Source organism: Oncorhynchus tshawytscha, linkage group LG20, assembly GCF_018296145.1.
Source record: "Oncorhynchus tshawytscha isolate Ot180627B linkage group LG20, Otsh_v2.0, whole genome shotgun sequence".
In the NCBI taxonomy this organism is placed as follows: Eukaryota; Metazoa; Chordata; class Actinopteri; order Salmoniformes; family Salmonidae; genus Oncorhynchus; species Oncorhynchus tshawytscha.
In genome coordinates this window covers 36,731,992-36,755,673 of record NC_056448.1, presented here as the reverse complement: position 1 = coordinate 36,755,673, position 23,682 = coordinate 36,731,992, and the positions used below count along the sequence as shown (strand labels likewise).

Sequence of the window (23,682 nt, the reverse complement as noted above, 5' to 3'; positions counted from 1 at the left end):
GGTTGATCTTTTGGATTCATATTGCATGTTCTGTTGTCTAAGATTTACCACAAAAATATTGATCAGTTGGAATTCTAGGGGCATTCCACTGGATTTTCAGACCTCAATTTGAAAGCTCTCTGCATGGATCATAATGAAAAGAGACATTGATCAGCTATTGTTAGGACGTTGCATGTGTATGGTTGGTTAACTAACCTATCCTTGCCTCTACAGGAGGTCCCGGTCAATGGTCAGTGACCATCGGTGCTTCAGCATCCTCCAAGGGAGTGAGTGTCCTCAGCCCTGCCAGCAGATACACTGAATCCCCAGAGGAGAGGAACAGTGACTCCTCATCCCACTGCAGCTACTAGAGCTGCCGATCCAATAATAGTCTACGGTGCCTTCCTCTCGTCACCTTTCCTTTGTCTGCACTGATATGTTATACAGTTTAGCAAAAGCATTACTGGTTTTCCCCTAATCTGTTCAAATTAAGGAAAATGGAGAGGTAGGCACTTTACATCTCACTATTGAGATGTGCCCCTGCTCTAATACTGTCTGCTTGTTGAGTAACCTTACCCTGAGCTATGCAAATAGGACTGTACTTGCACACTTGCCTATGTTTGGTACAAAAGTTGTAAAAGGAAATGTAACATTCTATCCCTCTTGTAAATGTAATATCTTAAGATTGTAATATCCTTTTTATACAATGGATGTCTTTCCCTGTCAATTGTGGGTTCTTGTTTGTATATTGTCCTCAAAACATTAACTATACATGAAGACACAATCAAAATGTCATGTTCTACTAGGTATTTTATTAGCAAACATGTTTTAATGTAGCAGTACGTGATGCACAAATGAAAAGTCAGAAAATCTAAGCAACATTTTTAAAAGGAGAAAACATCCCTCAGTCCAAGCGTTAGAAAAGTCTAAATGATATAGATAAAGTAACTAGGCAGCTCATTACAAATGTATAAATTGATTAAATGTGGCGTCACAATTTGATTTTTCGATACCAAAAGGTCTGTCAGAAATGGCCTATAAAACTAGGCCGGGGGAAAGACTGGACACTGTCAACAAGACAGATGTTCAATAGCACCAAGATCTGTTACTACTGATTCCTTTAGAGGTAAATGTCTACAGTCTCTCAATGGACTTTTTTTTTTAGCTAGCCCTTGTAAGCAGCTGTATCCTCTGTTTTGACATTCCCACAGAGGTATAGTAGGCTATAAACATGACCCATGGGAGCATTTTCTGAACACCCAAAGCCCGATTGTTAGAATCTGGCACGTCAGGACTTTGTACAGCAGATTCGAAAGGTGACTGGCTTGACGAAAAGAATGAACCGACACTGTTGCACCGTGAAAAGTATAATTCAGAAGAGAATGGTTACGGGGCCGTGTGAGGAGAATACGATAGCCATGTGTGACAAGAGTTTTTCAAGCCCATAACTTCTTAACAGGAAAACCTCCTGGCCCTAGTCGTACACTCCACGTGGTGGGTCTACCTCTGTATGTGGCGTACGAAGGCCTGCACCAGCTGGATGAAAGGCTCCTGACCCTCGTGGCTGGCCTTAGCACCTGGGGGCTGGGGAGATGGCAGCAGGCTGCTGGCCGGGGACGAGGGGGCGCCACGGCGGAAGTGACGGGACAGGCTGGAGAGGAGGGTGCTCTGGAGGGGAGACAGGCATCACATAATATATTAAAATAGCTTTTTTTTATGAATTGCAGGCTACTAGAAACAAGACACTGAGCTGATGAGAACAGATGGGACTAGAGTGGAATGGCAAAGAACTAGTCTGGTGGTACTTTAATGATGCTTTGAGTTTGAATGAAGAGAATGACTTACCAGTTCAGAGCCAAGCTCCTGTTTGAGTCTCTGTTTGTCTCTGGGGGCGATGCTGGGGTCCTTCAGACAGCGGACGGCCTGGGAGATGAGCACGTAGAAACAGTTCTCCATGGTGAACATCAGCAGAGACCTGGAAGGACAGTCACACATACCAGTTAGAAATGACCAATATTACCACCAGTGAGAACAACTTTCTCTCTGTCTCCTTACTTGAGGGCTTGGGTTTCCTCTGACGAGGCCAGGGAGGCCACACTCAGAGAGGCTGGCTCCTTCTTCTCTACCTAAATACAGACAGAACACAAAGTCAAATGTACAGTACAATTTATATTTCCTCATTTGCAAGAAATAAAATAATTTCAATGTCATCATGATTTGAAATTATTGGGGGGGGAGGGGACCACCTCTCCCAGCATGCTTAGGGCCACGTTGATGGTTGCCAGTAGGGTTCCAAAAGAGGGTGCCACGTCAGCGTCAAAGGCCGAGGTGGTGAAGCTCAGCACAAACAAGGTCCTGTACTCTGCCAGGTCCATACACTGTCACACACAATCTCAGTCAGTGAATATATGCTAACACATTTCAACTCTAAAAGGCAGTTCAAACACATTCTTTATGTAGAAGCTGATGGTGTTTGGTAAGTTGTTAGAAGATTGAGCTAATGGAGTCGTGGGTATGATACGAGTCACGGTTCAAACAGTGCAGATAGAGTTTTTAGAGACAGTGTTATTCTCACCTGGTCCAGTATTATCTGACAGCAGTCAGGGGTGAAGTGCTGCAGCGTGGCCAGAGTCTTACTGAGGATCTTCAGCAGGCTGCATTGCACTGCCAGCAGGGCCTTCTGCTCCGCCTCCTCCCTCTCCCCGCCCCCTCCTTCGGCTGCAGCTTTGGAGGGCGTCTGAGGATCTCTCTGGGCACGGGGGCCGGAGGGCAGCGCCTCCCCATTCTTAGCCTGGGGGACAATGACAAGACGTCCGGTAAAATAAATGGAAATAATGAGAGTTCTCTAGACATTACTTCAATCTGTTATAACAAATTTGACTTTATAATCCCAGTAACAACATGGTAATGTCTGTCTGACCTGGAGGTAGTGATGAAGCATGTTCCTGCTATGGAGGAGGTAGGTGCACGTCTGGCACAGGTAACACAGATTGATCTGCAGGTTGACAAAAAGTAAAAACCCGAGTTTTTATTGCTGTAAGCCAAAAATATATACTTTGGGGAACAATAAAACAATCACAATAAACAGGGCATTTTTCTTCATTATTAGAGTTGAAGTGTACATTTGGTGATGCTCAGTGCTGACTGACCTGTACATCTCGGAGCAGATGGGGCAGATGGAACTGCCACTCCTTACAGAAGCTGGACAGCTGCAGCAGGAAGCCCACTGTGTGGTCAGCCTCATCCAGACACACCAGACTCTGGACCGTCCGCACCGCATTCAGGCACTGACAGAAACAGAAAGAGGCTTTAGGATCCATATACAGAAAAGAAGAGATGGTGTACACACAGATGACAATTCACAGACAGGAACACACACACACCTGCAGTATGCGTTCCTGGTGCACTCCGACAAAGTCGAGGGCCTCGTTGATGAAGTTGTAGCGCAGCGTCTTGAGCAAGATCTCCATGAGGGACATAGAGAGGCGGTACACCCCCGGCCAGCAGGGAGCATCCTGGGACTTACGGGAGAAACCCTGACCAGGGAGATCAGGAAGAGAAACTAACGTTATAATACCACAGAGAGCACGAGCGCCTAACGTTAAAATAACACTACAACAATTCTTCAATGCAGTGTCAATTAATGATCGGTTTAGCATGCGTTCCAAATGGCACCCTATACCCTACGTGGTGCCCTACTTTCGACCAGACATATAAGCCCAGGTCATACGTAGTGTACTTTTCAGGGAATAGGGTGCCCTTTGGGGCGTACAATGTTGTGCTTGTGTGTTACCTGTGAGGCTCCGTTAGAGGGCACTTCGTAGACACTGAGCAGAGGGAGACAGATACTCTGGATGACGCCGGCCCCGGCTACTGCTGCTGCACCCTGGAGGACAGGAGGGATGAAATATCCTTTATTACTAATGTGGTTGATAAAGCATTTAGTTATTTTGGTTTATGCATTAGAAATCATGTCTAATATATCTGTCTTAGTAAATGACTTGGCAATGTAGTAGTGTGTGTGTGGACCTGTGGTGTGCGGGCTAGCGTGAGCAGCAGGTGCAGGGCAGCCTCGGTGAAGTAGAGGTTCTGTTTGGAGCGCAGGCTGAGTTCTAGAGCGCTGAGAATAGAGTGAAGAGCAGGAATCTTCCTCATCACCAGAACCCAGTGTTCCCCGTCCTCGTCAGCACGACACAGCTCCTTGGCCAGGTGTAAGGCCAGCACACACACCTGAGACAGAGAGATGAAGAGGGAGAGCGAAAGAGGGGTGTGAATATGAATCGCCTCATCACTCAATGAATTACCAAGAAATCATGCAAATCTCTTTAAAATCAACTCTTCTGATTCCACTCTTGCTTTACATAAACCAAAGCTAGAGATGATCCACAACAGACATGCTGACCTGCCCTGACCGTGATCAAAGATTAGAATTGATTCAGCACATGCAGAGGTAATTCATTGCAGCTTACAATTTGGTTGGATGTGCCCTTTTTCAAAACACTTGGTGCAACAGTTATGCACTGTGTGTGTGTTTAGAAGAGTACAATTATTCTAGTGTTGCTTAAGGTCTGTTTTTATGCGGTTAAGCTGAAGAGAAATGTCCACATTACGTGAATAATAAAGTTCATCTCATTCTAAATTGCCGGCGCTGTGTGACTCACCCCGTCTCTCTGGTCCTTCTGGAAGCTGCGGACGGCGTCAGTCTCCATGCTGTCTTTGTCATCTGGGATGTCCCTCACCTGAGCCGCGTGACGAGTGCTGTCAATCAGTGCCAGCGCCTCGTCCTGCACAGTCTCACACACACACAGCAGCAGCTGGGGCAGTTGGGAGATCTCCCCACCTGATCAATGTAATGAGCAATAATGTTAGAGTACTCGACAAGTCATGTACAATGAGTGTACAAAACATTAAGAACATCTTCCTAATATTGAGTTGCATACACAGCGATGAGTCCCCCTCACCGTTGAGTCCCTGTATCTGAAGTGCAGAGATGAGGGCAGAGAACACCTTGGCCTTGGTACTCTCCATCAGCTGCTGGTCGGCCTGCAGGACACTCTCCAGGATCAGAGAAAGGGGGGCCAGTACGTCAGGGGCCGTGGCCACCACACTGCAGGGGTAAACAGGACAGACAACAAAGGTGTTAGTGCTAAGACGTGCAGAAAGAGTTTGATTATTAACAACCAATGTACTACCTCACTGAATTAGAACAGCTTTGAGATGATTTTCATTATCCTGATATTTCAACATGTGTGGACACAATGTACATCAATTCACGCATGTGGGCACACACACACAAACCTTCTCCACTGTTTAAGCAGGATCAGCAGAAGAGTAGCCATCATGGATCCCAGACGTAGACAGGGTACAGACATAGGCACCAGCAACTAGAGAGAGAGGGGGTAGGTGATAGCTAATGAGTGAGAAGAGGACAGAGATGAAAGACATGAGAGCAGTTGTCATGGTGACTAACTCACAGCAGCTTTGGTCCCATCCAGCACGTCCATGAAGAGCTTAAGTCTGGCAGAGTCCTCCTTTAACTGCATCACATCCGACTGTAACCATCAGAACACATCAATGAATCAACCAACCAACCACACTGATCGGCATAGTATCTTTCTTTTTACCTCCCATATATTTATGGGGTATTGTTTATCGCTTATGCATGTATTCATCATGGAATTCCTATGCCATGTTTTGACAGAATTCTAGTGAATTTTAAAAAACGCCACAGTGGTGAATGGAGTGGTGTGTGACATACATGACTGGTGGAGAGGATAAGCAGCATCCGCCAGGCTGAGATGACCATCTGGGTCTCGGAGAATGAGTGCACGCCCTCTTCCTCCTCCGTCTCTGCCACGTGGACCACCAGGGACTTAACATACTGGGACCAGTACTCGTAGCGCCGCCCGCTGGAGAACTTCTGCAGTGCATCCTTCAGAGAACGCTCCAGAGAGCCACTGGGGAAAAGAGAGGGCCATTCAGATAGAAGTATACTGTGTGGAATAGATATGAATGTCTGTCAGGTAGAATAGGGAATCGTGTCTGATCTATCAATTACATTTAAAACATTTCAACTCAAGTCAATCTCATAACTCAATGTATATTTTATTAATTTATTGTCACAGGAATTTGTTTAGCATTTCGCACCAGCCTGGTCTCAGACTAGACATAACATAATAAATGGAAATCAGGGACACTCAAATTAGTATTATATGTTACGTTTGTCATGGATACATAAGACAAAACCGAAAGGAGGGTGGTTGGTCGGGGTGGCAAATAACGCGAATGTCTAGCAACCCAAAAGGTTGTGTCCCAGAATCTCATCACGGACAACTTCAGCATTTTAGCTAATTAACAACTTCTCAAATACTTTTTTAGCTACTTTGCAACTACTTAGCATGTTGGCTAACCCTTCCCCTAACCCTTTAACCTAACGCCAAACATTAACCCAATATATTCTCCAGTTGGCTTCCGAGTGGCGCAGTGGTCGAAGGCACTGCATCTCAGTGCTAGAGGCGTCACTACAGACACCCTGGTTCGAATCCTGGCTGTATCACAACCGGCCGTTATTGGGAGTCCCATAGGGCGGCGCACAATTGGCCCAGCGTCGTCCGGGTTAGGGTTTGGCCGGTGTTGGCAGTCATTGTAAATAAGAATTTGTTCTTAACTGACTTTCCTACTTAAATAAATGGTTAAATAAAAATAAAGCCCTAACCTTAACCCCTAACCTAGCTAACGTTAGCCAGCTAGCTCATGTTAGCCACCTAGCCAACATTAGCAACAAATTCTAAGTTTAGCAAATTCGCAACACAGTATACGAATTGTAATTTGTAATATGTCATGCAAAATGGATGATGGACATCCACAAATTAATACATAATTAAATGGAGTGTCCCGGATTTACACACAGAATAATACGTAATGCAGACAGCTTGACACATATCATATGCAGTTCAGCAGATAAAGACATTGATACCAGTAACAACTCAATCCACCAAATATACTGGCTTGAATTGCTGTATGTAGCTATAGAAACATGTAGCCTAGTTACCTGACTACGTAGTAGATCTCAAGGCCGATGATTTTCATGACGAAGGCACAGGTCTCCAGAACACAAGGCTCAGTGATGTCTGAGGGGGCGGGAAGGGTTCCAAACAAAGGCGTGGTCAGGTTTTCCCAAAACCTCTCTCTGTGGGAGGAAACGTCATAGATTTAATACATACATTTATTAGGATGCCCATCAGCCAACACCGATAATGTAAAAGGCCATGAGACAATTTACATACATATAAAAACAAAAACATGTAATGTGTGTGCATCTGTCAGTTACACATACATGTCAATACATGCACACCAAAAGTAGGTAACAAGGGGGAGAGACGTTGTGCCATGAAGCGTTACATGAAATCACTTGAAACACACAAAAACAATGTTACGGCATTATCTCTCATGTTGGTGTGTGTGTGTACATGCATGTTCAACCGTGTATCTCTGGCTGTGTTAGTGTGCCTAGGCAGTGTCAGCTCACTCACTTGGTGCGTAGGACAGAGATTGCGCTATCCCGTCGGTCCTGCCACAGGGCGTGGAGGAAGGCCAGGGCGGCGCGGTGCAGCAGGGGGGGACACCAATACTTCCCCTGCTGCCTGGAGTCAATCAGGTCCAACACAACCTGCAGACAGCTCCACTCACCCAGCAGAAACTCCTGGGAGGGAGAGAGAGAAAGGAAGAAAGACTTGTATATTAAATTACTGAACTGAGTCTGGTATAAAGATTCAGAAACGCAAAAAGAAAACTTAACTATACGTATTAAACATCAACACACAAGTCTAAGTCCTAACATGTTCCTGTCCTACGCTTAGACTGCCTGCTTCGCCCAGCTCTTACCTTTGACCCCTCTGCGCCGTCCTTGACCTCCAGGTTGAGGAAGAGCTCGATGAGGCCCGGCTGGGTCTCCACGGCCACGGTGAGGAACTCCAGGATCATCACCTTGATCCTCATGTCCTCCGTCCTGCTCTGTAGCCGAGTCAGAAAGGCATCCCTGATGGCAGCCGCGTCACCGCCCAGGCAGGCGTACACCGACATGGGAGCCACCTGGAAACCAGAAGGTTACGTAAATATTACACAAGATCTTGAGAGACTAGTACTGTAGTCTTGTCAACAGAAATGGGAACATCTACTTCAACAGTGTCTCAATCCGTTCTCTTGCTCTCTACTTTTAAGCCCTGTAACAACTGGTGATGTAAAAAAGGCTCAATTAATTTGATTGATTCATGTTTTTGCTCGCTAACCTCCAAACACTAGCCAACAGAGAATGTGGCAAGTGTAACTTATGATGCTGCTAGAACTAAGTTGGGATTTTCACTACCTTAGTTGATTGCTCTGATCATCATATGTGCAATGTGTGTTGAGTTACCGTGGCGAGCCTCTTGAGCAGCTGGATGGCGAGGCGCGGTAGGGCCGGGTCGTGTTTGTGGTAGATGTACTTGGCAAGCACGGCAATTAGGTTGCTGCCGTGGCCACCGTGCTGCGTCAGCGCCTGCTCCAGGGGTGAAACAGCGCTCGACGGTGGCTTGAGGCGGATCACGTTGTTGGTGACGGAGAAGGCCAGCTTGACCGTCTGGATAAGGATCTGACCTGGGCCCTCCGAGCCACCACTAGAGGGAGATACAGAAAAGTTAAAATTAACATGGAAATCAGTTTCCAATTCACAAACAATAGAATATCAAATCATCAAATTTTAATTGTCACATACACATGGTTAGCAGATGTTAGTGCGAGTGTAGCGAAATGCTTGTGCTTCTAGTTCCGACAATGCAGTAATAACCAACAAGTAATCTAGCTAACAATTCCAAAACTACTACCTTATAGACACAAGTGTAAGGGGATAAAGAATATGTACATAAAAATATATGAATGAGTGATGGTACAGAGCGGCATAGGCAAGATACAGTAGATGGTATTGAGTGCAGTATATACATATGAGATGAGTATGTAAACAAAGTGGCATAGTTAAAGTGGCTAGTGATACATGTATTACATAAGGATGCAGTAGATGATATAGAGTACAGTATATACGTATACATATGAGATGAATAATGTAGGGTATGTAAACATTATATTAGGTAGCATTGTTTAAAGTGGCTAGTGATATATTTTACATCATTTCCCATTATTAAAGTGGCTGGAGTTGAGTCAGTGTGTTGGCAGCAGCCACTCAATGTTAGTGTTGGCTGTTTAACAGTCTGATGGCCTTGAGATAGAAGCTGTTTTTCAGTCTCTCGGTCCCAGCTTTGATGCACCTGTACTGACCTCGCCTTCTGGATGATAGCGGTGTGAACAGGCAGTGGCTCGGGTGGTTGTTGTCCTTGATGATCTTTATGTCCTTCCTGTGACATCGGGTGGTGTAGGTGTCCTGGAGGGCAGTTTGCCCCCGGTGATGCGTTGTGCAGACCTCACTACCCTCTGGAGAGACTTACGGTTGTGGGCGGAGCAGTTGCCGTACCAGGCGGTGATACAGCCCGACAGGATGCTCTCGATTGTGCATCTGTAGAAGTTTGAGTGCTTTTGGTGACAAGCCAAATTTCTTCAGCCTCCTGAGGTTGAAGAGGCGACGCTGCGCCTTCTTCACGATGCTGTCTGTGTGGGTGGACCAATTCAGTTTGTCTGTGATGTGTACACCGAGGAACTTAAAACTTACTACCCTCTCCACTACTGTTCCATCGATGTGGATAGGGGGGTGTTCCCTCTGCTGTTTCCTGAAGTCCACAATCATCTCCTAAGTTTTGTTGACGTTGAGTGTGAGGTTATTTTCCTGACACCACACTCCGAGGGCCCTCACCTCCTCCCTGTAGGCCGTCTCGTCGTTGTTGGTAATCAAGCCTACCTCTGTTGTGTCGTCCGCAAACTTGATGATTGAGTTGGAGGTGTGCGTGGCCACGCAGTCATGGGTGAACAGGGAGTACAGGAGAGGGCTCAGAACGCACCCTTGTGGGGCCCCAGTGTTGAGGATCAGCGGGGTGGAGATGTTGTTGCTTACCCTCACCACCTGGGGGCAGCCCGTCAGGAAGTCCAGTACCCAGTTGCACAGGGCGGGGTCGAGACCCAGGGTCTCGAGCTTGATGACGAGCTTGGAGGGCACTATGGTGTTAAATGCCGAGCTGTAGTCGATGAACAGCATTCTCACATAGGTATTCCTCTTGTCCAGATGGGTTAGGGCAGTGTGCAGTGTGGTTGAGATTGCATCGTCTGTGGACCTATTTGGGCGGTAAGCAAATTGGAGTGGGTCTAGGGTGTCAGGTAGGGTGGAGGTGATATGGTCCTTGACTAGTCTCTCAAAGCACTTCATGATGACGGAAGTGAGTGCTACGGGGCGGTAGTCGTTTAGCTCAGTTACCTTAGATTTCTTGGGAACAGGAACAATGGTGGCCCTCTTGAAGCATGTGGGAACAACAGACTGGGATAGGGATTGATTGAATATGTCCGTAAACACACCAGCCAGCTGGTCTGCGCATGCTCTGAGGGCCCGGCTGGGGATGCCGTCTGGGCCTGCAACCTTGCGAGGGTTGACACGTTTAAATGTTTTCCTCACGTCGGCTGCAGTGAAGGAGAGTCCGCATGTTTTAGTTGCGGGCAGTGTCAGTGGCACTGTATTGTCCTCAAAGCGGGCAAAAAAGTTAGTCAAGTCTAAGTCCTAACAGAGCGGGCAAAAAAGACATCCTGGTCCGTGACGGTGCCGGTTTTCTTTTTGTAATCCGTGATTGACTGTAGACCCTGCCACATACTTCTTGTGTCTGAGCCGTTGAATTGAGATTCTACTTTGTCTCTATACTGACGCTTAGCTTGTTTGATTGCCTTGCGGAGGGAATAGTTACACTGTTTGTATTCGGTCATGTTTCCAGTCACCTTGCCCTGATTAAAAGCAGTGGTTCGCGCTTTCAGTTTCACGCGAATGCTGCCATCAATCCACGGTTTCTGGTTTGGGAATGTTTTAATCGTTGCTATGGGAACGACATCTTCAACGCACGTTCTAATGAACTCGCTCACCGAATCAGCGTATTCGTCAATGTTGTTGTCTGACGCAATACGGAACATATCCCAGTCCACGTGATGGAAGCAGTCTTGGAGTGTGGAATCAGATTGGTCGGACCAGCGTTGAACAGACCTCAGCACGGGAGCTTCTTGTTTTAGTTTCTGTCTGTAGGCAGGGATCAACAAAATGGAGTCGTGGTCAGCTTTTCCGAAAGGAGGGCGGGGCAGGGCCTTATATGCGTTGCGGAAGTTGGAATAGCAATGATCCAAGGTTTTTCCAGCCCTGGTTGATATGCTGATAAAATTTATGGAGTCTTGTTTTCAGATTAGCCTTGTTAAAATCCCCAGCTACAATGAATGCAGCCTCCGGATATATGGATTCCAGTTTGCAAAGAGTCAAATAAAGTTTGTTCAGAGCCATCGATGTGTCTGCTTGGGGGGGAATATATATGGCTGTGATTATAATCGAAGAGAATTCCCTTGGTAGATAATGCGGTCTACATTTGATTGTGAGGAATTCTAAAATCAGGTGAACAGAAGGACTTGAGTTCCTGTATGTTGTTGTGGCCACACCACGTCACGTTAACCATAAAGCATACGCCCCCGCCCCCACAAAGATGTTTGTTTCTGTCGGCGCGATGCGTGGAGAAACCAGCTGGCTGCACCGTCTCCGATAGAGTCTCTCCAGTGAGCCATGTTTCCGTGAAGCAAAGAACGTTACAGTCTCTGATGTCCCTCTGGAATGCTACCCTTGCTCGGATTTCATCAACCTTGTTGTCAAGAGACTGGACATTGGCAAGAAGAATGCTAGGGAGTGGTGCACGATGTGCCCGTCTCCGGAGTCTAACCAGAAGACCGCTTCGTTTTCCCCTTTTTCGAAGTCGTTTTTGGGGTCGCCGGCTGGGATCCATTCCGTTGTCCTGGGTGAAAGGCAGAACACAGGATCCGCTTCGCGAAAGTCATATTCTTGGTCGTACTGATGGTGAGATGACGCTGCTCTTATGTTCAGTAGTTATTCTCGACTGTATGTAATGAAACCTAAGATGACCTGGGGTACCAATGTAAGAAATAACACGTAAAAAAACAAAAAACTGCATAGTTTCCTAGGAACGCGAAGCGAGGCGGCCATCTCTGTCGGCGCCGCTAGTACTATATACAATGGGGCCAATGTACTTATTCAGTTATATAAACAGAATTCATTGTAAGTGGTCTAGGGTAGTCAAGCGGTCTAAGCTGCTGCCTCCGAAGCACATATTACCACTGCAGCGTGGATTTCAATCCGTCCCACTGCATTTCAGAAAACGCACCATCTTCGCTCTGTACTTCTGTCCTCTCCAATAAAATACTTGAGTGGAACTGCCCCACTCTTTAAAAAAAAGAAAGCAGTGGCATGTCTATATCCACTGCTTTTCTATCTACATGCAATGTTCTGAACCAGTCTCCCCCTCCTGAGACACTATGATACAAAGACCACTGGTGTAGCAGAGTGGTCAGCTGTAGACACGTAAAGGTGTAGAGTGACACGTTACCTGCTGGGCTGAGCAGCCAGGACCACGTCTATGGTGTCCACTCCCACCCCCATGATATTAACCACCGCCTGGCCAGCCTCGGTGTTAGCCAGACTGTAGATACACAGAGACTGGAGGGTTGGCGTGCTGGGGGAGAGATAGAGAAAGGTTAAAATATGACACCAATCCTTTTCTGTTTGATAGTAATACTATGGGGTTAGGCTCCATCTGGGTCTACAGAGCCCTGTCAGTCTGCAACGCACTATTCAGATGTGCGTTTTACTCAGTCCCAAATTCAATAACCAGCAATTCAGACGGACAAGAAGCATTTAGTTTCTTAGTGATGTAATGTCTGTTTAGGTAGAATAAGGAATGTTGTTTTGATATGCACAGCAGCCCTACCTGCCACTAGCCTCTCCCTCTGGACTGAGGTTCAGGATGGCATGGACCAACTCCAGGATCAGACAACCTAGAGGATTCAGAATGTTTTTCAATCTGACAGTGGTTTTACAGCCAGCCCTTTCAATACGGCTAAGGCCACCCTCAACTGTGGGCCCTGGTCAAAAGTATTGCACTATAAAACGGGAACAGAGTCCAATTTCAGACAGACACTGCACATATTCTAAAAGGGATATCACTGATGTAGTTGACCACCATAGACTTGTGAAGGTACTCACCGATCCTCTCTCTGACTCCGTGGGTGTTGTAGCGCCACTTGTGGTAGGTGGGCAGCATCTCCTTCAGCACCAGCAGCACACAGGGGATGAGGCCCTTGTCCTGGGTGCTGCCCAGCTGGCCCTGAGGGCAGGAGGGACACACAGTCATTACAACTACTGATAGTCAGCCAGCCGCTCAATGCCAAATAAACTCCTAGCCCCTAAACACAAGACCTTTGTGGAGATTGAGGAGTGGAGAAGTGTTATGATAATGTATTGTCTGTTTTTGTCTTGTCTGTATGCTTATTTTATTTTCCCCCTTTAAAAACAGATTTACTTAAAACGGCTATATAATGCCCCATTACTAGACTGTTAATAGAATAGAGAGAGCGAGATACCTTGACCAGGGTGGTGACGAGGCGCAGGAAGGCGATGGTCACAGCGTACTCCCCTCTGGGCTGCTCAATCAGGACCAGCAGGTTGCCGTAGTTACCTGCCTTCATCCCCTCAGCACTGGATATATACAAATACATAATATTAACTATGACGAAACAAGACCCCTCAAAGACCCCCCGTGAATATGATATGGTGTGACACAACCTACCTGATGGACTGTGCCATATTGGTCAGAGGGGAGGAGGCGAAGGGCAGAAAACCAGTGTGGTGCAAGCTGGACCAAACCTACTCAGAAAGTAGAGGGGGCATAACAATACACACACATTAAGGAATAGTAAAGGTCCATTTTATCTCAATATCAAATAATTTCTTGTTAACAATTAAGTACCTGTGATTGATTTCAATGAAATTATCAAAAATAGCTTCTTATCAAAGAGCAATTTCTCAAGCAATAATTGTATTTTATTATCTAGGAGTGGTTAGGAGGGGATAACTGAAAACAGCTTTTATTGGCAGAGAGGTTTGGAACTCTTTCCTATTGGTCTATTAACAAAATGTACCACCTAGTGATATCACCAGGCAGGCCAAAACTCCATCCCACCAAAACAGGATGACATTTCAGGTGGTCTTTTCAAACAGCTCATACAATAAAAAAGGCCTTATCATTTTCAAAACTGAAACCATATCATGACCAAGACCTGGCATCTATAAGGTCTTATTTATGCTTACATGTAAGTAATGACATGAGAAATGTATATAAAACACAGGAAATCATGTTTTTGACTGCACACGTCCTTTAAGTCTGTTGGAGGCTATGAGGCCCCTCAGAGCCGCGTAGAGCAGGGTTTCCAAAACTCGGTCCTGGGCCCCCCTACACAACAGACTCAAATAACCAACTCACCATCAAGCTTTGATTATTTAAAATCAGCTGTGTCGTTCTAGGGCAGAAACCAAAACGTGCACCCAGGGGAAGCCTCAGGACTGCGTTTGGGAAAACCTGCTCTACCAGACCATCTGTAACCCACCTTGCCAGGCATCCTAGCAGCCAGGACGATGAGGCAGTTTGCACAGGACGCTATCACATCCACTGGAGGGTTGATGACTGACGTCAACCTAACTCAAAGACACCGTAATATTCTCAAATAATCCATGAATACAAAGTACCAACAAATACAAAATACTTACAAATCAACTTTGAAGGGAGCCCAAACAAGCTTATCATTATTCCATGTGAAATATATGATTACTGTCCATGACAGAGTGATAAAGAGATGTGTGTGTTGCATCTCACCTCTGCAGTAACATGTAGATGCGTGAGGTGAGGGGCAGCAGACAGTCAGACACGGTCCAGTCTGTGCTGATCATCTTATGGACCAGGTCCAGGATGGGCTTCACACGCTCACAGTGCAAGATCACATCTGGACCAGGGAGAGAATCACACATACATATTCACATACACTGAAATAAAAACTCTTGTATTGAAGGATCTCTGCTGATAGAGAAATTATTTGAGTGTGTGTGTACTGTATGATTGAGGATGCATTTGGGTATATAGTATGACTTGACCTGTGTAAGTATATGTGTGGGTCTGTAAATGTGCCTGTATTTATCTAGTTACCTGCAGTAGAGACAACGTGGAGCAGCATCTCTATCTCACAGGTGAACAGGATCCAGGCACTGTAGGAGTAGTCCCAGCGCACCACGTAGCCCTGATCCCCCACAGCCACCTGACCGAGCACACCCTGAGGCATCCGCAGGTTAGTCTGGCCCAGGCCTGACGGACAGAGGGAGAGATTTCAATCAGAAATATTTGAAGAAATGTAATGAAAGACAATTACTTAAAGACTATAACATCACAAAAATACTAATGTGCACACATTAGTCTGTTTATTCTAACAAGCAGCCTAAACACACCGAGAGGGTAGAGGAGTTTTGGTGCTTGTCTCCTCCACAGTGTCTCGTCGTCTCTAGAGATGACATCATTGGGCTTTGTTTTGTAGACCTCGGTGTAGAACGACATCTTGTCCAGGAAAATGTACACCTAACACACAGACACATGAATCAAGTGGAACCACAGACACATTAATCAAGTGGAACCACAGACCAGCAGAACAGTGTGTGTAATCAATACCTTCTTTGCAGTGGACTTATCTGACAGGAGCGCAGTAAGGAGCTGCAACAGCATACCAGTCTTGTGTGGGAACATTCCCATTGCGCTATCCAGGATCATTCCCAATCCCATAGTGGGCTTCTGGGAAAAGCATTCAAAAAGCCATATATTAGGAAATTTAGCTAGACATATTCTTGGAGTGATTTCACATCCTTGACGAATCAGAATCGGTTTAATTAATTTCTCCTCACCGTTTCCCAGAAGAGCTCAGCCAGACTGGGCGCAGAGAGGACTTCACACGCTGCATTTATTAGATGCTATGGGGGGGCATTCAATCATTAATCTGTGATATTATTTATCAGCATCATTAGGAATGTGAAACTATGCAGAATTCTTAAGTCATGAATCTGTGATATCGCTGAACAGTCTGTGCTACAACTCAACATTATCGTTACTTGTCTGAGCCTCAATGTGCGATAGCAAGGCCTGGTACCTGTTGGCTGCCCAGCGTCTCCTCTTCAAAGGAGGTAATGACAAAGGAGAGGAGGCCGTAGATACACATCCTGGCTGTACTGGCTGTGCACTGTGGGAGGAGGAAACATAACGGCAGGTGTGGTTAGAGCATTGGGCCAGTAACCAAAAGGTTGCTGGATTGAATCCCCGAGCTGACAAGGTAAAAATCGGTTATTTTGCCTCTGAACAAGGCAGTTAAACCAACTGTTCCTAGGCCATCATTGAAAATAAGAATTTTCTTAACTGACTTAACCTAGTTAAATAAATGTTGAATAAATACAAAAAAATGAAAGCAGAATATTTCTGAAACGTGTGAATAATTCTTGCAGGTTGTGCGTGTTGTGCTGTATGCGTATCTAAAATGTGTTTGTGTGTGCTGTCCTGTGCTAGGTGAGCGTTTTGTTGTGTGTGTATTTTTATTATAATGTGTGTGTTCTTACATTATTCCCAGTGCCTCCCAGACCCTGCAGCATGGTGGTGAGGTACTGAAACACCCCCAGTTGTAGGGAGGTGTTCCCGATGCGTCTGATGACAGGGCTGGACTCATCTGGGCTCAGGGTGTGTCTCAGCAGGACCCAGGCCAGCAGCACTGGCCCGTGGTGAGGGATGTCACCAAACGTCAGCAGCATCTGGTCCATCTCCTGGTGGGTGACAAAGTTGACAATAATGAGTCACTTATTGATCAATTGCAAAGTATTCCCCCATCGAACTGATCATTAAAACTACTACTTCCAACATTTCAATCTGAACTAGCTCATTCTGATAACAAAACCGGAGTGTATACACGTCAATTCCAACAGTACATGTAAAGGTGCTCAGTGTTTACCTTGCTGATGGCAGGGGTGTTGGAGAACTGGTGCTGCTCCGTGCGGTCCTCTAGGGCACACTTGTGGAGGAAGTCTATGTCCATGCCTTCCACCAGGATCAGACAGCTGAAGTACCTGCAAGACAGAAGGAGAGATACATTAACAAGAGGGAATATCTTTAGAAAAGATTATTGTTCTTTAATTAAGCTGAATCCCTTGCCCAAGCAACAAATGTAGCAATTATCCTGAAAATGTAACCTACTTAAATCTGTCTGACCAATAAAGATGCCATTAGGAAGTAGCTAGCTGGCTATGTAGATTTACATCCAGTACAGTGTATTCGCTAATGCTCTGCCATTCTGTTTACAAATGAATTGCTAAAGGAAACAAATGTAGCTTGCAATCTTCTAAAATGTAGGCCATGTCCCTAACCCCAGATCAATATAGAGGCCAACAAGAAGTAGCTAGCTATATGAATATTTCCATCCACTCCAGTGTATTAGTGCTGTGACTGACCCAATGCGGTCAACCAGGGCATCCATGCTCTTGTCTACCAGGTGTCTGTTGGTCTGGCGAAGGCCGAAGCCCTGCTCCTTGAACATCTTGGTGAAGCTGAGCAGGTCTCCGGGACCCATCTCAAAGTAGGCATAGTACAGGAACAGGATCTCCAGCAGCAGGGACTGCTCCCTCAGACACTGCAGGAACCAGCGGGACACCTGCCTCTCCGTCTGACCAGAGAAACATGATTGATTAAGAAAGATGCACATAATAGAAATAAGATTCAATATATAACTGATAAAAACCTTTGATTTCCTGGAGAAAAGTCACAGCATCTGGTTTAAATACAACACCAGTCAAAAGTTTGGACACACCTACCAATTCCAGGGTTTTTCTTTAGTTATACTATTTTCTACATTGTAGAATAATAGTGAAAACATCAAAACTATGAAATAACACATATGGAATCATATAGTAACCAAACAAGTGTTAAACAAATGGCAGAGGTTTGGCATTCTCTCAACCAGCTTCATGAGGTAGTCACCTGGAATGCATTTCACTTAACAGGTGTGCCTTGTTAAAGGTTAATTTGTGGAATTTCTTTCCTTCTTAATGCGTTTGAGCCAATGAGTTGTGTTGTGACAAGGTAGGTGTAAAATATCAAGTCCATATCATGGCAAGAACAGCTCAAATAAGCAAAGAGAAACGACAGTCCGACATGACTGACCTTCATGTCTTAAAGTATACCCAGAAAACTTCAATAACTTGAAAATTTCTTCAAGTCCAGTCGCAAAAACCATCAAGGGCTATGATGAAACTCGCACTCATGAGGACTGCCACAGGAAAGGAAGCTGCGGGAGATATGTTCATTAGAGTTACCAGCCTCAGATTGCAGCCCAAATAAATGCATCAGAGTTCAAGTAACAGACCCATCAACTGTTCAGGAGACCGCGTAAATCAGGCCTTCATGGTTGAATTGCTGCAAAGAAACCACTACTTAAGGACACCAATAAGAAGAACAGACTTGCTTGGGCCAAGAAACACGAGCAATAGACATTAAACCGGTGGAAATCTGTCCTCCTCTGATGAGTCCAAATTTGAGATTTTTGGTTCAAACCGCCGTGCCTTTGTGAGACGCAGAGCAGGTGAACGGATGATCTCCATGAAGCATGGAGGAGGTGTGATGGTGCGTTGGAGGTGACACTGTCGGTTATTTAATAAGATTTCAAAAAGGTACACTTAACCAGCATGGCTACCTCAGCATTCTGCAGCGATACACCATCCCATCTGGTTTGCGCTTAGTAGGACAATCATTTGTTTTTCAACAGGACAATGACCCAACACACCTCCAGGCTGTGTAAGGGCTATTTGACCAAGAAGCTGAGTGATACAGTGCTGCATCAGATGACCTGGCCTCCACAATCACCCGACCCCAAACCAATTGAGATGGTTTGAGATGAGTTAAACCGCAGAGCGAAGGAAAAGCAGCCAACAAGTGCTCAGCATATGTAGAAACTCCTTCAAGACTATTGGAAAATCATTCCAGGTGGTGCTGGTTGAGAGAATGCCAAGAGTGCAAAGCTGTAATCAAGGCAAAGGGTGGCTACTTTGAAGAATCTCAAATATAAAATATATTTGGATTTGTTTAACACTTTTTTGGTTACTACATGATTCCACATGTTATTTCATTGTTTTGATTGTCTTCCCTATTATTCTACAATGTAGAAAATAGTAAAAACAAAGAAAAACCCTTGAATAAGTAGGTGTCCAAACCTTTGACTGGTACTGAAGGTGGAAAACATTTCCACAAGATAATGTTGAAAACATTACGATAAGAACTTATAGAGTTTGAGATACCCATATTTACTTCAAGCACTGAGGAGTCAATCAAATCCTAAACTCAATGTCTAACTTGGAATAGGGTAGTAAAGAATGTAGTTCTAACCATGAGGTTGCCATGAGTCTCCCATGTCGGGGATTCAGCTTTGAACAGGGTCTCAAACTGCTTCTGGTAGTTGTTGACCAGGTCCTTTTCCAGCTTGTTCACACAGTTGGAGTACTCCACCTGCACCCAAAGCAAAAAAACAACAATTGATTCAAAGTTGTCATACCTTTTATTTTAAATGTTTACACACTTCCATGTCTAAACTGTACTATTTGTAACCTGTTCCATTGTATGCTTCACTGTTATTTCCCATAATTGGTATCAATAAATGTAAACACAGGTTACAATGTGTTAGATATACTGTAAAAGATCATAGCTACTACAAATAGCCAATCAGGAACATTGGCCTGTACTGTATTAGCATCAAATGAGCTTACCAGCAAATAAGCTTACCCATACACATACATACAGATGGGTCTAGTGTAACATTGGACCACAGTGTAAGTCCTAGCAGACAGAAGGGAGCTCCTTACCCTGTAAGGGTGTCTCTCATCCTGAAAGTACGTCAGCAGGAGGAGGACGCATCGCAGATGACACACACGCTCCTCGTAGTAATAGTCAGCGATCTGAACACACAGACACACACTCAAAGAATCAGTGTATAAGCCTATCAATTGACCTGATTATGCTTTATGAGCTGGTGAAATAGAATTCCAGCAAACTTAGGTAGCTTTTGGGATCTTGTACTAACCTTCAGAAGTAGGGCTTGGCTCGGTCTCTCATCCTGCAGAACATCCTATGAGGGGGCAGATAAGATATCTCTAGTCAAGGTTCATGGGGCAGGTTCTCTAGTCAAGGTTCATGGGGCAGCATTGGACTAGTAACCAAAAGGTTGCAAGGTCAAATCCCATAGCTGACAAGGTAAAAATCTGTCGTTCTGCCCCTGAACAAGGCAGTGTTCAGTGTTCCTAGGCCATCAATGAAAATAAGAATTTGTTCTTAACTGACTTGCCTAGTTAAATAAAGGTACAAATAAATAAACATGTCTAGACTGACAATATTTAGTAGTAAATATTGTCAGTTATCTGATATTTTTTCTGAATCTAGTATCACTACACACAGAGCAAGAGAGAGCGAGGTAGCGAGACTACCTTCAGTGTGTTACGGGTCCCTCTGTAATCTTCTTGAAGGTAACATTGTAAAATCTGTACACTCTGCTGTTGATCCAGACCCTGAAAAAAAATAAGCATGTTAATAAATTCCACAAAGGAAAGGAATTACAACTGTTAATCATACCCTGTTCATATACTGTATTCAAGTTAATTGGTGTTGTCTCCATGCAACATTACACTATATACAGTGCCTTGCAAAAGTATTCACCCCCCGTGGCATTTTTCCTATTTTGTTGCATTAGAACCTGTAATTGAAATTGATTTTAATTTGGATTTCATGTAATGGACATAGACAAAATAGTCCAAATTGGTGAAGTGTAAAAATGTACTTATTTCAATTTTATTTTTATTAAGTTAAAGTGGTGCGTGCATATGTATTCACCCCCTTTGCTATGAAGACCCTAAATAAGATCTGGTGCAACCAATTGCCTTCAGAAGACACATCATTAGTTAAATAAAGTCCTCCTGTGTGCAATCTAAGTGTCACATGATCTCAATATATACACACACCAGTTCTGAAAGGCCCCAGAGTCTGCAATACCACTATGAAGACCAAGGAGGTCTCCAAACAGGTCAGGGACAAAGTTGTGGAGAAGTACAGATCAAGGTTGGGTTATAAAAAAATATCAGAAACTTTGAAGATCCCACAGAGCACCATTAAATCCTTTATTAAAAAATTGAAAGAATATGGCACCACAAACCTGCCAAGAGAGGGCTGCCCACAAACTCAAAGACCAGGCAAGGACGACATAAATCAGAGGCAACAAAGAGACCAAAGATAACCCTGAAGGAACTGCAAAGTTCCACAGCGGCTAATGGAGTATCTGTCCATAGGACCACTTCAAGCCGTACACTCCACAGAGCTGGGCTTCAAGGAAGAGTGGCCAGAAAAAATAAGAAAACACATTTGGTGTTTGCCAAAAGGCATGTGGGAGACTCCCCAAACATATGGAAGAAAGTACTCTGGTCAGATGAGACAAATTGAGCTTTTTGGCCATCAATGAAAACACTGTCTGGCGCAAACCCAACACCTCATCACCCTGAGAACACCATCCCCACAGTGAAGCATGGTGGTGGCAGCATCATGCTGTGGGTATGTTTTTCCATCATGGACTGGGAAACTAGTCTGAATTTAAGGAATGATGGATGGCGCTAAATACAGTGAGATTCTTGAGGGAAACCCGTTTCAGTCTTCACGAGATTTGAGACTGGAACGGAGGCTCACCTTACAGCACGACAATGACCCTGAGCATACTGCTAAAGCAACACTTGAGTGGTTTAAGAGGAAACATTTAAATGTCTTGGAATGGCCTAGTCAAAGCCCAGACCTCAATCCAATTGAGAATGTGGTATGACTTAAAGATTGCTGTACACCAGCAGAACCCATCCAACTTGAAGGAGCTGGAGCAGTTTTGCATTGAAGAATGGGCAAAAATCCCAGTGGCTAGATGTGCCAAGCATATAGAGACATACCCCAGGAGATTTGCAGCTGTAAAAGGTGGCTCTACAAAGTATTGACTTTGGGGGGGTGAATAGTTATGCATGCTCAAGTTCTGTTGTCTTAATTATTGTTTTATTGCACAAAAAATAATTTGCATCTTCAAAGTGGTAAACATGTGTAAATCAAACGATACAAACACCCCCAAAAATGAATTTTAATTCCAGGGTGTAAGGCAACAACATTGGAAAAACGCCAAAGGGGTGAATACTTTCGCAAGCCACTGTAGTATTCAAAATAATACCCGTTTTTGCCATGCATCATTACACTATACAGTATCAGTATATCTGACTTCATTCACTATCCCGTCAGATCATTTCAGCATTCCTTACCAACAGTTTACTGATCCTCAGACCAAAATCCTTCAATGGTTGGGCCACACCTTTGTCCGCTTTCAGTTTTTCTGCCGCTGATGAACTAAAACAAGGAAAAAATGTCAAAAATAATTTGGTCTATCGACAAGCTTAACTATTTTGTATTGGATCATTTAAATAGTTAGATTGCACAGCATACCTGGGGGTTTTGTAGTAACACAGCCCTTGAAGTAATCGTTCCCAATTTCGATCTAGTTCTTCCTCTATTTGAGCCTTCATCCATCAAGGATGGATGTAATATTGAAAAGAAAAAAGCACAGTGGCAGACATTGTCAGACTTTTATGAAATATAAAATATATGATAGGTGTGGAAATAAAGTCTACATACCGGTTCCCTCAATGCAGATCTCCCCAGTAAGATAGTCCATAACTCTCGGCTGCTCCTGCAAACGCAAAACAATCCCATAGTTCCCTAGATAGTATTTTTCAGGTGGTTAAACTCATAGTTAACTGTTCAAATCGGAGTTATGGCTTTAGTGGCATAACGGCAAATACGGTTTAAGTTAGACATATAGCTATTAAAACGTAACTTCATAAAAGTGCAGTGAGTGGCCACAGTTAGAACAAAGCTAACTAATAACAATTGTGCTATGATGTTTGTTATTGTGAACCAGCTGTCAACTCCCTCAAGCTGACTAGGTAGCTAATTAGCTGTACCAGTTTAATACGCAAAACCAGCATTAACGTTATGTTGAGTTAGTTAGCTAGCTAGCTAAATTATCAAGTAAATGTTTTTATGACGAATACATGTCTGAAAGTGTATTCCCAGGCAAATGCCAGTTGTACGCTAACTAAGCTTGCTAGTTCACGTCTCGTTGATGCATGCTGCTGTCGTCATGCGTTTGGAACTGTGTAACAGCCGCGCTATCATGCCATTCAAATGTATTTAGCAAGCATGTTAACGAGCTAGCAGCTTGCTACTACTAGCAACTAGTTCCCTCCAAGGGAAGCTTTCACATTGCTGTACAAATTTAAGTACAATTTCTAAATTAAAGCATATGTTAAACTTTACTCATGAATTTGAAAGCTATAATGGTCAAAGTATACATAAGTTGTATTTCATTTAGTTACCTCACATACATCTCCAAGTCCGCCATCTTCTCCCTGCAACGTGACGTAACTTGTCTGCGACATGGACCCCATCACGTGACCTGTAGATGTTATAGTTATGATTTTAAATGTATATGAATAACAAACATTTACCATTCTAAAGAAATTAAATATATAATGAGAAAATATCGCACATCGTGCACCATAAA

The 23,682-nt window shown here is 44.4% G+C and overlaps 2 protein-coding genes across 7 annotated transcripts in view; one reads left to right on the top strand and one right to left on the bottom strand.

Annotated features, from left to right (window-relative positions):
* Positions 1-2,189, top strand: part of cdk5rap2 (CDK5 regulatory subunit associated protein 2) — a 67,735-nt gene extending 65,546 nt beyond the window's left edge. For all 6 annotated transcript variants that reach the window (XM_042302603.1, XM_042302605.1, XM_042302601.1 and 3 more), the window contains one exon: positions 214-2,189. In XM_042302603.1, coding sequence (XP_042158537.1) covers positions 214-350 — 137 coding nt within the window. In that variant the 3' untranslated portion in view covers positions 351-2,189. The remainder of the gene's footprint in view (positions 1-213) is intronic.
* On the bottom strand, positions 772-23,658 carry nup188 (nucleoporin 188). The gene is made up of 42 exons (XM_042302606.1): positions 23,495-23,658; positions 22,752-22,806; positions 22,563-22,636; positions 22,382-22,466; positions 20,531-20,611; positions 20,131-20,175; positions 19,913-20,005; positions 19,440-19,559; positions 17,513-17,724; positions 17,017-17,131; positions 16,631-16,831; positions 16,171-16,260; positions 15,929-15,994; positions 15,699-15,818; positions 15,482-15,608; positions 15,186-15,341; positions 14,859-14,985; positions 14,593-14,680; positions 13,776-13,852; positions 13,570-13,684; positions 13,193-13,313; positions 12,918-12,984; positions 12,537-12,662; positions 8,393-8,633; positions 7,864-8,070; positions 7,512-7,681; positions 7,031-7,168; positions 5,738-5,936; positions 5,454-5,531; positions 5,278-5,363; positions 4,941-5,086; positions 4,641-4,819; positions 4,009-4,209; positions 3,773-3,865; positions 3,363-3,515; positions 3,129-3,266; positions 2,900-2,974; positions 2,555-2,770; positions 2,226-2,357; positions 2,035-2,105; positions 1,825-1,954; positions 772-1,647 (listed from the first exon to the last, which is right to left on the bottom strand). The coding sequence occupies exons 1-42, from the start codon at positions 23,518-23,520 to the stop codon at positions 1,480-1,482; spliced, it is 5,208 nt and encodes a 1,735-aa protein (XP_042158540.1). The 5' UTR covers positions 23,521-23,658; the 3' UTR covers positions 772-1,479.
* Positions 23,659-23,682: the final 24 nt, after the last annotated feature.